This window comes from Otolemur garnettii, unplaced genomic scaffold (assembly GCF_000181295.1).
Source record: "Otolemur garnettii isolate 467f Iridium unplaced genomic scaffold, OtoGar3 scaffold00007, whole genome shotgun sequence".
Classification (NCBI taxonomy): Eukaryota; Metazoa; Chordata; class Mammalia; order Primates; family Galagidae; genus Otolemur; species Otolemur garnettii.
Window position 1 is genome coordinate 717,779 of NW_003852402.1, and position 14,049 is coordinate 731,827.

Below are 14,049 nucleotides of genomic sequence, written 5' to 3' on the forward strand. Positions count from 1 at the left end.
CGCTGCCTGGGACTCTCCCCCGAACCCTGGCCCAGACCGAGCGCCATCGACTGCCGCCAGTCCCGGCCCGCGCCCCCCGCGCGCCGCCCGCGTCTCCCCCGCCGCCGCAGCAGCTCTGGCCGCTCCCGGCGCCCCAGGCCAGCGCCTGCGCGCCCACGAAGCCCCACGCCCCGGGCGGGCCGCCTTGCCGCGCGCCCCCAGCCCCGCTGCCCGCTCCCGGGGGATGCACAATGCATCGTGCCACCCAGGCCCGTTGTCCCGGGCAACCGCAGGACGCCAGGTGGCGCGACGGGCCACGAGGGCGCCGCGCCAACCACCGGGCGGGTCCCGGGTGAGCACTGCCCCGCCCAGCGCTCGGAACCCAGGCCCGTCCAGATCCCAGACACGATCCCCTCCCCCACCCGCGCCCTCAGAACCCCGGACCTGCCTCGCTCAGAACTGCCCCTTCTCCTCTCCCCACACCTGCCCTCGCCTCTCCTTGGCACTCTAGAGCTGCCCATTTCCCTGCGCCTCAGAACCCCAGACCTCTCCTCTGTAACCCCAGATCGATCCCTCAGCTGCAACCTCCCCCATCCCAGACCTGTCCCTTAACTCCTGACCTGCCCCCAACCCCGATCTACCCCCCAGCGCAAACCGGTTCCCCAATTCAAGCCTGTTCCCCGGACCCAGACCTACCTCCCAATCAGGACTTCAGACTCCCATCCTGCTCCCTGGCTTTCCTCCTAACCTGTTCTCTCCTTTAGGGCCCAGAGGCAAGAAGGCTGAGCTGCTAGAAGCCAGCATGGAGCCAGGCAGGAAGAGGCTCTCCTCTGCTTCATCAGATGGAGACAGGAGAGAAGAAAACAGTCTGTATCACCCACTTACTGTCCACTGGCTTAGCGTTCAGATGGGCTGTTCTAAGTTGGTCAGCTGTAACTAGACACGTGCAGGGGGCGAGTCTTCAGAATGCGGGTGCCCTGTGCAGGGCCCTCCAGGGCTACATCCAGGGCCATGTCTCGGGCTGCACAGGGTGTGAGGAGGCCCTGTGGGCTCTGTGGAGGCGGGGGGCTACCGCTGCTCTTGCACCCTGCTGAGAATGTGGACAACTCAGCATGCTGCTGTGGGGGGCTCCTGGTGGTACTGTGGAGCGCCCCACACACTCCAGTCTTCAAAAATCCCCCTCCTTGTCCTTGGTCAGGCACAGAGTGTAAAATTGCTGAGGCATATTTAACTCTAGAAGATTCCACCAGGCAGTTTACTGGTTGGGTCTAGAGTTGGAGTTCCTCCTGGTCTGCCCCAGAAACTGGTCTGAGCACCTGGGGGTGTCTGTGGGCATCTCACTCTGGTTTCAATTTGCACTTCCTTGACAGCTGGTGCTGGGCCCTTTGCACACACACAGACCAGTCACAGCTGCTCATCTGTGGAGGCCTGTTCCTCATCTGAAGGCCATTGGTAAATTGGGTTGTAGGTCTTGCTGACCTGAGGGACTGCCTACATGTGCTAGTACCAGTGTTTTATTGGGTAGATGTATCTTAAATACCGGTCAGCATGTCAGTACTCAGTGATTCCTTTTGATAATCACAACCTCTTAACTTTAGGGAAGTCTAATTGTCCATCTTTTCTTCTGTATCTAGTATATTTTGTATCTCTTTTAAGAAAACTTCATCTGTTCCATTGTCCAGAAGATAACATCCTGTTTTCTTTTAGAAGCTTTGCAAGTTCAATTTCACATTTAGGTCCACAACCTGCTGGAAATGATTGTTGTGTATGGAGTGAGATAGGGGTCAGTGTTCCTCTCCCCCCACCCCCATGAATATCCAGTTGATTCAGCAGCCTCCACCTGGCAGTGTCACCTTTGTGGACAGTCAGGTATAGTCTGGTTCTGGGCTCCATTCCGTTCTGCTGATCCTTCTCCCAACCCTCATTGCTGCACTGCCCTGCTTGAACTGCAGTAGTTTATGTCCTTTGCCGAGTTGTAGAAGCCTTCTGACCTTGCTCTTCTTCAAGATTGTATAGGTTTGCTTTGACTTTTGCACTGTCATACAAATTTTAGAGTCAAATTGTTAATTTACACACATGTGTAAATCCTGCTGGATTTTAATTGTGGTCACATTGAATCTCTAGATCAAGTGGGGAAGAATTAACATCTTGAATCTCCTCACCTCTGAGATGTACTTCTTTACTTCTTAACAATGTTTTGTAGTTTTCGGTATGTAAGTATTCTGGCCTTCTTTTGTTAGATTTAGTCCTAGATATCTGATGGTTTTTAATGTTGTAGATGACATTCTTGAGTTTTATTTTGTAATTCTTTCTTGTATATAGAAATACAGTTTCTGTTTATATACTGTCTTGGTATTGGGCGACCTTACTAAACACATTTACTAATTCTAAGGAGCTTGTAGATGTATTTACATTTTCTGTGTGCACAGTCATTATCTACAAAGTTTTCAAGCTTTGTATCTTTTATTCCCCTGTCTTGAGTTATTGCATTGGCCATTACTCTCAGTGTCACTTCACACAGAAATGGTATGTACATCTTTGTTTTGTTTCTGAATTCAAGGGGAAAATGTTTAATATTTCACCATGAAGTAGAGTGTGGCTCCAGGCTTTAAAAGTTCTTTTTTGGCTTGGTGCCTGTAACTCTGTAGCTAGGGCGCCAGCTACATACACTGGAGCTGGCAGGTTCGAACCCAGCCCAGGTCTGCCAAACAATAATGACAACTACAACCAAAAAATAGCTGGGCATTGTGTTGGGCGCCTGTAGTCCCAGCTACTCAGGAGGCTGAGGCAAAAGAATCACTTAAGCCCAAGAGTTTGAGGTTGCTGTGAGCTGTGATACCACAGCTCTCTATAGAGGGTGACAAAGTGAGACTCTGTCTAAAACAAAAAAGATCTTTGTGTCTATTTTTATGAAAGAGATTGACCTGCACTATTCCTTTCTTGTTGAAATATTTTGGTTTTTGATTTATGGCATCATAAAAAGAGTTGGACGAGTTTCCTGTTTTCCTATTAATGAAAGCATATACATAAGGTGTTTGTTCCCTTAAGTGTTTGGAAAGATTGGCTTGTGATGCCATCTACACCTAGAGTTTTCATCTTGGGTAACATTTTAATTATGGAGTTAATTTCTTTAACAGAAATAGGCCTGTCCAGATTTTCTGTTTCTTTTATGTCTATTTTGATAAGCTTTGTTTTTCAAGGAAAATGTCCATTCATATGAATGGTCAAATTGTTGGCATGTAGATATTCATAATGTCCTCTTAGTACCGATACAATCATTAGGGATATCCCTTATTTCATTCTTGATATTTGCAATTCATGCTTTTTCTTTTTCTTCTTGACCAGAGGTTGGAATTAGAGATTTCTCAATTTAAAAAATTGTTTCAAAGATCCAATTTTTGGTTTCATTAGTTTTCTCTATACTACATTTGTTTTTTATTTAATTGCATTCTGCTCTCACCTTTATTATTTTCTGTCTTCTACTTTCCTTGACTGTAATTTTTCTCTTTCTAGCCTCTTGGGATTGTAGCTTAGAAATTTCAATTTGTTTTCTGTTCTAAAGAATGTGCTTAAAGTTATATATTCCTTCTAATCACTACTTTAGTTGCCCTGTAATGCTTTGATATGTCATATTTTTACCTCATTTAATTAAAATCATTTAAAATCTCCATTTGCTTTCTCCTTTGATCCATGTTTTACTTTAAAACTGTACTGTTTATCCTGAACATTTGCGAAACTTTCTTGTTATTTTCTTGTCATTACTTTCCAGCTTGATTCAACCAACTATTGTCAGAACACTTGATGGGTATCATTTCAGTTCTCTGAACTTTGTTGAGGTTCTACAGCTCTGCCCATGATCTGTGCTAGAACACGTTCTTTGTGTGAAGAGAATGTACCTGTATTTAACTGGATAATGTACACTTTTTGCCCCAAATTTTTGAGGGAAAAAAAGGATGTGCATTATACATGGGTAGTATGGCTCAGGAGTGGGGAAACCCTGTGGGCTTCCCAGGCTGCCCCACTTTCCCACCTAGGCACACGGGGTTCCAGTCCTGGAGGATCCAGGATCCAGTGGGAGTGGCCAGAGCAACCTCTGCCAAGCACCATAATCAGGGGAGGGGGTGGTGGCAGGGATGGTGGGGTGGGCCAGGCTATGCAGGGCAAGGGCTAAAGCCTGAGCAACCATGCAGAGGGTACTGGAAGCTATCTGCAGGTTTCAGGGACCTGCCTGGTTGCCCAGGGGCTGAGCAGCCTCAGATACTCCCAGAATGACTATCTCAGCCACTGCCAGACATATGGGGCAGAAAGAGCTCGGGAGATAAGAAAGGGGCAGCCTTCACAGAGCTGGCAGCTGTGGGAGAGCAGTGCCATCTGCACGTTTACCAGGGGAGCCTCAGGCCTCCCCAGATGTGTCTCTCCTGGCCAGGAGCCAGTCACTTTCTTGAGGATTGTTTTCCTGGAAGTTTGAGCCAAAAATTTGGGTGCCCGTTATACACAGAAGCACTTTACTCAACAGCATACAGAACACAAGCAGCTGTTGGGTGTGGTGTCTGTGCATGTCATTGGTGTGTGCTTGTGGGAGTTCTGGCATCCAGGGTCAGAGAGGGCCAGCTGGGGCATTGGTGGTGGGGAGAACATCAGAGGTAAGGTGGGCACCAGGTTGGAGCAGGCTGTGGATCCCGGTGAGGACTGTAGGTCCCTGAGGCTAGTGCAGCCAGGGCATGGGCAGGCAGGGGACAGATGGTGAGGCATAGGTGGGAGGGTGGGGAGGAAGGGTTGGTCCACCTGCTTCTGGTGTCCAGGGGACCAGGTGTGTGAGGGTGGGGAGTGCAAGTGTCTCGGGGTGATGGGGCCTTTGCAGTGGGCATCTCTGTGGTCTGGCACTAGAAGTGTTGCTGGCTCACAGCGAGCGCTTTGGTGCTCTGGTCCTTGCTTTGATGTCCTGTTCCTCTTTTGCAGAATTAAAACGAGGAATGTCCCAAGATTTGGCTTCGTCTCCCAAATTGGACAGATATAAAATAGCAAGACAATTAACAGAAAAAGCAATCAAGGTGAATCCTTGTTTGGACTCTATGGGGAGGAGGGCACTTTTTAAAAATGGAAATTTAGTGGCAGTGCCTGTGGCTTAAGGAGTAGGGTGCTGGCTCCATATGCCGAGGGTGGCAGGTTCAAACCCAGCCCTGACCAAAAATCTGCCAAAAAAAAAAAAAAAGGAAATTTATTTTGGCATTTGGGGTCTGCTGACTTGGTCCTGACACACTCACGGCAGGGCTACCAGCAAGGCCCAGCCTCCCCTGGTGAGGAGGTTTATGTTTGTAAATAACAGAGTTAGCTTGAAAACATCTGGCAATGTGCCTTTTACTGAAAGCACCTACATGTGTGACCGAGGCTATGTGGTCAGTGCTGTGCCCTGCTTCACTCCCTGGGTGTTCTGCCTGTCCAGTTTCCTTCCTTCCCTTCTTGTGCCTTCCTTGGGCTGACTACATTTTTCATTTCATGTCTCCTTCTCATATATGTAACAAGTCTTATGCTTTGCTTTTGTTAGTTCCACAATTCCCTTGGGAATTGTATTCTGCTAACTTAGTAAAATTAGCTTTTCCAAAGTTATTCCTTTGACCACCACTAAGTGGGATGTCAGGTGGCAGGAGGTATCTCCTGCCAGCTGCCTAGCTCCCTAAGAAGCTCCTGCTGGTGACTAGGCCCTCACGTGCACGGCCACCTTGAGGGGCAGGCTGTGCACCAGTGTCCTGTAAGGCAGTCCAGGGAAGGCCCTTGACCTGCTGGATCTCTCACATGGGCAGGAACTTACCCCAGAGTGTCTGGCCACCTGCTCTGCCTGGTCTGCACTCCTAGGTATGGCCTGCATCTTCCTGTAGGGACCTGAGTTGTCTATGCTGCCTAATAGATCTCCACAGACTTAGCCACATGAAATGGCAGGTATCTGTTCCTGTGTGGTCCCTGTGGGCACAGGTCCCTATGGACAGGGAGGCTCTGGATTAGGCTGGGTGTGCGTTCCCTGCTGGGGCAGAGGCTCACATCCTCACATCCCACTGGGCTGCTGCTCTCCTGGAGTTGGGTGGGAGGGTCGGCTTACCCTGCACAGGTTGCAGCTGAGTCCACTTCCTTGTGGGGTCTTAAGCCCCCCATGTACATCTCCAACACCAAGGAAGACCTAGACCTACAGCCAAGGACCTGTCAGGTCAGGGCCACCCCGGGAAATCTGTCTTTTCATTGCACTGAAATCAGCTGATTTGGGGCCTTGATGCTATCTGCAAACTCCTAATACATTCACCAAATAATGTCAGTGATCATGGGGGACATCCCATCTCTGCCTATTTCAACACCCCATTGGTTAGAAGCGGGTCATGGGCTGGATCCACTGCACCAAGGGGAGGGACAATGCAGGCTCTTCAAGGGAGGGCAGCACAGGCCTCTGGGTTAACCGTTTCCCATCCTGTCCTGACCCCTGATTTCATTACCTGTCACTGGCCCTGCAGCTGCTGGTGTCCAGGCTGAGTCCTCTGCCTTTGTTCACAGCCTGAGTCAGGGCTCCAACTGAGGAGCCCAAGGCAAGTGCGGGTCTGTATACACCCTGATGGCCCTCTGCCTGCCACAGCCCCCACAGCGGTGCAGTTCCCCAGGTGCAGGGTCCCAGCCGCTCCCACTAGCCTGTGCTGCCACCCTGCTGCCCTCAGGCCCTTCTGGCTCCTCCAGAGCCTCAAAACTTGAGGACCCACATTCCCCCAAACACAAGGAATGGTTACCCTTGTACAGAAGAAGCTCTGTAGGACATGGCCCCACCTGTCCTCAGATGTGCAGTCCATATGGCCTCCCCTGTGTTAGACTCGCTTCCAGCCTCAGCTCAGAGAGCTTCCCTAACTAGCTGTAGCCCTTGGGCTGCTATGTGGGAGAGTAAAGTGAGTGTGTGAACGTCCCAGTGTGCAGGGGTGGTCACGTGTGGGTGTGGCATGTAAGGGTGCGTGGTGCGTGACCATGTGCTGTGTATGAGAATATGAGGGAGTGAGCACCTCTGGACTAGACCCCCACGAGGAAGGGACGCCAGTGGAACAGGACTGACCCTCATGCCCTTGGGGGCGTGTCCAGAGCCTGCACCTGCACCCCCCGAGCACTAAGCAGTCTCTGTGCTTTGGGTGTGTCCAGGGTCCTTCTCTGGCAGAATCTCCCCCCACTAACTAGAGCACGGCCCATCTTAGTCTGCTTTGAAAGTGCCTTTTACGGGGAAATAGTCAACTTATTGTTCAGTCTTTTTAATTTAAAACATGCTTTTTTTCTTTTTTGAGAGTACCATGGCATCATCATAGCTCAAGCAACCTCAAATTCCTGAGCTCAAGGGATCCTCCTGCCTCAGCCTCCCAGAGTACCAGGATTACAGGTGTGAGCCACCAAGCCCATCCTTAAAACGTGCTGTTGCCATTTCAGGAAAAGAAGATCTTCTCTATCTACGGGCACTACCCTGTGATCCGGGCGGCTCTGCGCAGGAAGGGCTGGGTAGAGAAGAAGTTCTACTTTCTGCCCAAGGTCGTCCAGAATGCCGAGGACATGGGGGAAGGGGCTGCTGGTAGAGTATCTCCCCATGGGTGTCATGTCTGCCAGTGTGCGGACCAGTACCGTTGAGCAAGGAATCCTCCACAGGTCCCTTGCATGTGTTGGGAGGTCTGATCCTACCTCTTCACAGCCCCCCTGGCCTTCCCCATGTTGGGAAGTCTGATTCCACCTCACCACAGCCCCCCTGCCTTCTCCGTGTTGGAAGGTCTGACCCCACTCTTCTCCGTGTTGGAAGGTCTGACCCCACTCTCCACAGCTCCCCCCTCCACCTTCCCTGTGTTGGGAGGTCTGATCCCACCTCTCCACAGTCCCCCCCACCCCCAGTCTCCCACCCCGGTGTCCATGTCATTGCTCAGGTTTTCTGTGTCAGCCCCAGGCTGGGCCTCCTCCCATCTAGAGGGGTTTCTCACTATCCTCCCCAGCCCAGCCCAAGTTGTCCCTCCACTGGCTCTGGCTCCCATGGTGCTGGCTGTACCTCTCGATCCTGCCACAGCAGTGTCTGTGTCCTCTGGGCCCTGTTGAGGCCAAGGCCTGATGTCCCCTCCCATGGCCCCTACTCCCCAGTCCTGGGTTCCCGAGTTCTGAGCCTGTCCATACACCTGTGCCCTGGGCTGCCCCCTACGCCAGGGAGACATGCAGGGGAGGCTCCCCGATGGACACACAGGGCCCTACTGGGGGTGCCTTATGTGGAGAAAGGTTCCAAGGGACAAACAGGTGCCATTCTGCCCATAGCAGGGATACCGGGCCATTGTGGGTCTGGCAGTGCCCAGGTGTCCAGGCCTTTCTTTGTGTTTTGTTTGTAGCAAATAAATGTGCTGAAGTCAAAGAAAATCAAGAAATGGCTTTGGAGAAAATAGACAACATCCATGATGTGATGGTACGTTCCCATGTGCGCTAGGGTGCACCGTGGCCTCACCAAGGGGGACTTATGTGCTCTGGGGTGAGCTGCGGCCTCCTGCCGTCACCTGCCTTGGTTCCCACAGGGCCTGTGTCGGGGGGGCAGGGACAGTAGCTGGTGAGTGACAGAGCTAAAGAGGCACCAGGCCTCTAGGCGGGGGCACAGGGCCTACTGGCCCCAGGGCGAGACAGACAAGCTACTGTACCAGAGGGTGGGGCTTGGTATGCCCAGGTCCCCATACCCCCTGCAGCCCCTCAGGGCTGCATAGACTTACCTGCTGCAACAGTGTGGGCCCCCAAGGGGCTCTGAGTGGCCTGATCAATGTAATGCTGGGGGCCTGGCCAGGGGTGGGATGGGGTCTCCAGGGACACAGTCACACCTCCACCTCCTCAGGCCCATCCTGGCCCCCTGGCTCCTCTGGACTCTGCTCCCCATAAAGAGTCAGAAAAATCAACTGGCTGTGTGTGTCACGTGGCCCAGAGCACATGAGGCTCACAGATGGTAACAGAAGCAGAAACAGGAAAATGGGCACCGCCTGTCCAGGCACTCACAGTGGCCAGTGCACGGGAGACCTGCCTGGATTTATTCCATTGCTATGGAGCAGGGATGTGTCCTGTAGAGAAAACACACAGAGGGGAGCAGGGCTGCTGTGTGGCTCGGCCACTGTGGGCACCTGTCCTAGGCCTACCAAACAGAATAGGCTGGGCTCTGGGGGCTCCCTGCTTCCTAGGTGTCTGAGTGCTGTCCTTATGGGGTGGGGAGGGGCAAGGTCTTTCTGGGCCTCTTCAGTGAGGGCACTGCTCCCATATTCAAGGGCCCACCCTAGTGACTTGACTCCGTCACCTGGGAGCTGGGGTCTGGACAGATGCACTTGGGTGGGGAGAGACGTCCTGTCTGCTGCTTGAGAGGGAGAGATAAAGCAGTGAGCTGGGGGACCTGGAGAGAGGCCACAGTTCTGTGGAGGACTCTGCCCTACCCCAGTGCAGCAGCTACTGCCCTGCTCTGTGCTTTTATATTCCCAAGAGAATTCAATTCACAGCATTCTCTGCAAAACAAGACTTCTGTCTGAAAGCACCAGCTCTAGGGGCAGAAAAAGAAGGTCAGACCATGTGAAAAAGAGCAAAGTGCTTAGAAATCAGCCAGTGTCCCTACGGGATGGTATCCCTGTGGGGCCCCATCCCCTCCTGGTCCTCTGCACAGGGCGAGCCCTGTGCCAACCAGGGAATCACAGTAGAAGGATCCGTGTCTCAGTGTGTTTCGTATGGAGCTGTACAGGTCCCTGTGTGTGTCATGTCTATACGTCTACAATGTTGTCTGCAGAGACTGACCTACAAGGTGTTGGGTCAGGAGTTATGCCTGGGGGGTAGGATTTCAGAGAATGTTCTGTCCTAGCATCTCTTCGTATAGTTAGGATTTTTGGCATGCCATTACTGTAAATAGAAAAGCAACAGCAGCAGGACCCCACCTCACCCTGCACCAGGCTGCAGCTCCACCCAGGCCCCTTCCCCTGCTTTGCACTCCACTGTGGGGAAAGAGGTCACTCTTCAGTCTGCAGCCTGCCTGGAGCTGCTCCTTTGGGCTTGGCTCTCAAGTCAGGAAGCATCTTATTACCCTGCTCAGGCAAGCAGTGTGTCTCCAGCCCCACAAAGACACCCAGAGGAGGGCTGAGACTCCATGTGCACCCCACATCTGGGACACCATGGGCCCTCAAGGAATGTGCATTTCCTGTAGCCAAGGGAAGAGCAAAGGGAATTTTGGCAGGTACTCCCAGATACTCCACCCTCCAGCGCCTTGCCCTGCACTTCCTCTTTCGTGTCCTTCCTGGCATCTTCTAAACCAGGAAATGTGTTTGGAATTCTGACAACATGGTAAATGTCAACAGCAACTTGATCAAGATTTGAGGCAATATCGAAGAAGTAGAAGAAACTGGTGAAATAACAAGAGTCAGAGTGCATCCTCGGGGAAGGACTTGATGGCCAATCAGAGTGGGAGCTACCTCAGGCAAGTGAATGCCATCAAAAGCTCCCAAGTTAAATGTGTACCAGTGGGAGCCAGACTCTATGCAGATGGCCATGACCTTGGAGGAAGTGTGCTGTTCTCCTTAGCCTCCATTTGATCAGCAATTCGAGATTATTAATGCGAGTTATAAACCTACAGAAGAATGAGATTGGGAGCCAGATGAAGAAGATGAAATTTCAGAGGAGCCAAAAGAAAAGGGTGCGGCTGAAGATGAGGAAAAAGATACAGGAGAGGAGACCTGTGGGAATCCTGACTGTCCGGTGGCTGCTTTTAGGAATGTTGATGCGCTCAGTGTTGTCCAGACTCAGGACAAGTCTGTTCCAGACTTTGGAAGACATTAAAGTGAACTCCTCAGGCACCTACTTCCTATAGAGGGTGAGCTGCACCCTCTGATACCTGCCTCCCCTAGGGCCTACTTCAAGCCTTCTGTTGTTCTTGGTTGCTTTTTTTTTTTTCCTCAGCCTAAAAGTGAAATGTCAAATTCAATATTTTGTTCCTTAGTTGCAGGCCTGCTAGTCTTGAAGACAATCCTTGAATGCTGGGTATTGATAAAGACTTTTTTCTTGCCAGTCTAGGTTGGTAAAAAATGAAATGCCGTACTTCCTCTGGACCATCAAGAGGGACGTGGTTGACTACCACAGCCTGGCCGGTGACCAGATGCTGAACCACTACGGAAAGACAGCGGCCTTCACCACTAAGGTGTGGGCAGGGTGTGAGGTATAGGGTGGGGCTGGTCGCCTCCCTGGCACCTCCTGCTGACCGCTGGGCACCTGCATCTCCTGTCTGCCCCCCCACGCGGGGCCTCTTGCCTGGCCCCTGGTGGGTGCTGTCTCTGCAGATTGGGCTGTGCGTGAACATGCGGAGTCTGCCCTGGTACGTCCAGGCAAACCCTGACTCCTTCTTCCCACGCTGCTACAGCCTCTGCACCGAGACCGAGACACAGGAGTTCCTGGGTAAGTGACTCCAGCTGGGGTCAGGGCCAGGACCACCTAGCAAGGGCCAGTCCAAAAGCCTCCAGGGGCAACATCGTGAAGGGGAGGCTGGGGGTTATGGAGTGAAGTCTATGGGTTCCCAGATGGCAAGGAGCCTCCCTGGCATGGGCCAGCTCCAGCAGCTCTGCCCTGTCCCTCGTGGACCACATGTGGCCCTTGCTGCCTAGAGCCAGGCCGAGGCTAGAGCCTGGTGCCGCCTTCTGAGATGATGGCACCCACAGAGGGCCCTGGTGCTGTCAGCCAGAGGAGCTTCTGAAAAGATCCCTGCAGAGCAGTACAGAGGCAGATTGATGGGGCAGACACCTGAGGACAGAGGACCGGGCAGAGGACTGCCCTGGCTGTGGTCATGAGGGTGCACAGGGATGGTGGTCCTGGGGAGGGAGCATGTGGTTCTGCCCCCAGCCCCTGGACAGGGCAATGAGCAGCTGGGTAGAGGCCAGTTCTGTGTTGGGTGCTCAGGGTGTAGCCAGACTCAGTCTGTAGAAAAGCAGGGGCAGGACAGGTGGGGGGTCGGGGGGACATGTGGACTAGGGTTGCTGGGGAGCTTCTGCAGGCCTGGCCCCAAGTTGGGCAGAAGGAGCGGGACTGTGGTGTCCTTTCAGATGACTTCCGGCGCACTATGGCATCCAGCATCCTCAAGTGGGTGGTCAGCCACCAGAACTGCAACAGGAGCAAGCCCAAGAGCAAGAAGGCAGAGGCCGGGAGCAGTGACCCCAGCAACAAGAAAGGTTTGTCCGGCCAGGCTGATGGGAGGCCTCCACCTGGGGCCTTAGCTTGGCTACAGACTTAGTGACAGTTTTTGGTGTTTTTGTTTCTTTGTTTGTTTGTTGGGGGTTGGGTTTTTGCTTTTTTTTTAGAGACAGAGTCTCACTTTGTCGCCCTTGGTAGGGTGCTATGATGTCACAGCTCACAACAGCAACCTCCAACTCCTGGGCCTAGGTGATTCTCTTGCCTCAGCCTCCAGAGTAGCTGGGACCACAGGCACCCACCACAACACCGGGCTATTTTTTGTTACAGTTTGGCTGGGGCCAGGTTTGAACCTGCTGCCCTCAGTATATGGGGCCGGCGCCCTACTCACTGAGCCACTTTTTTTGGTGTTCTAAAAAAACAGATTTTTGTTTCATTGATTTTTCTGTATTGATTTGTTTCTCAATTTCATTGATTTCTACCCTAATTTTGATTCTTTCTTTTCTTCTTCCTACTTTGGACTTAATTTGCTTTTTTAGTTTTTTAAGGTGGAAGCTTAGATCACTATTTCAGAACTTTTTTTCTTTTCTTTTCTTCTCTTTTTTGAGTCTCAACCTGGTGCCCTGGGTAGTGTGCTGTGGCATTATAGCTCATGGCAATCTCCAACCCTTAGGCTCAAGCGATCCTCTTGTCTCAGTTTTTCTATTTTTATTTATTTATGTATGTATTTATTTTTGAGACAGAGTCTCACTATGTTGCCCTCAGTAGAGTGCTGTAGCATCACAGCTCACAGCAAACCTCAAACTCTTGGGCTTAAGTGATTCTCTTGCCTCAGCCTCCCAAGTAGCTGGGACTACAGGCGCCCACCACAATGTCTGGCTATTTTTTGGTTGTAGTTGTCATTGTTTGGATGGCCCAGGCTGGGTTCAAAACTGCCACCTCTGGTGTATGTGTCTGGCGCCCCAGCTGCTGAGCTACAGGCGCTGAGCCAGAACTTTTTTTTTTAATATATGCACTTAATGCTGTAAATTTTCCACTAAGCTTTGCTTTTGCTACATCCCACTTTTCTTTTTCTTTTTTATTTCCTTTTTCCTTTTCCTTTTCTTTTCTTTCTTTCTTTCTTTTTTTTTTTTGACACAAGGTCTCACTCTGTCACCCCAGCTAGAGCCCAGTAACATCATCATACCTCACTACAACCTCAAACTCCTGGGTCAAGTGATCCTCCTGCCTCATCCTCCCAAAGTGCTAGGATTATAGGTATGAATCACCTCACCCTGCCCCACAAGTTTCAATGTTATGTTTTCATTTTTACTTGTTCAAAATATTTTTTAATTTCTCTTGATGTCATCTTTTGACATATGTGTTATATAGAAGTATGTTGTTTAATCTACAAATACTTTAGGATTTTTCAGTTGTCCTTTTCTTATTCATTTCTTGTTTAATTCTGTTGTGGTCCATGAGCATAAATATTGCAATTTCTATTACTTTAAATTTGTTAACGTGTGTTTTATGGCCCAGAATGTGATCTATCTTGGTAAACATTTCATGTGAACCTGAGAATATGTGTGTTGAAAGATGAGGTATTGTACAGCAGTCAGTTATACCCCATGGGTTGATGGTGCTGTGGAGTTTGCCTAGGTCCTCCTGATTTTCTGCCAGCCAGATCCATCCATTGCTGATACAGGGGTGCTGAAGTCTGTAAATATAGTCGTGAATTCATTTCTATTTGTCCTTGAAATTGTCAGTTTTCGGCTCGGTGCCTGTGGCTCAAGTGGCTAAGGCGCCAGCCACATACGCCTAAGGTGGCGGGTTCAAATCCAGCCCGGGCCCGCCAAACAACAATGATGGCTGCAACCAAAAAATAGCCGGGCGTTGTGGCGGGCGCCTGTGGTCCCAGCTGCTTGGGAG

The 14,049-nt window shown here is 51.2% G+C and overlaps 1 protein-coding gene across 1 annotated transcript in view; it reads left to right on the plus strand.

The window, feature by feature from the left end:
- Positions 1–751: 751 nt before the first annotated feature.
- TTLL8 (tubulin tyrosine ligase like 8) overlaps positions 752–14,049 on the plus strand; it is a 56,727-nt gene continuing 43,429 nt past the window's right edge. The window contains 7 exon segments of the mRNA XM_012814107.2: positions 752–845; positions 4,939–5,030; positions 7,420–7,558; positions 8,349–8,422; positions 11,033–11,161; positions 11,301–11,415; positions 12,057–12,182. Coding sequence (XP_012669561.2) covers positions 782–845; positions 4,939–5,030; positions 7,420–7,558; positions 8,349–8,422; positions 11,033–11,161; positions 11,301–11,415; positions 12,057–12,182 — 739 coding nt within the window. The 5' untranslated portion in view covers positions 752–781.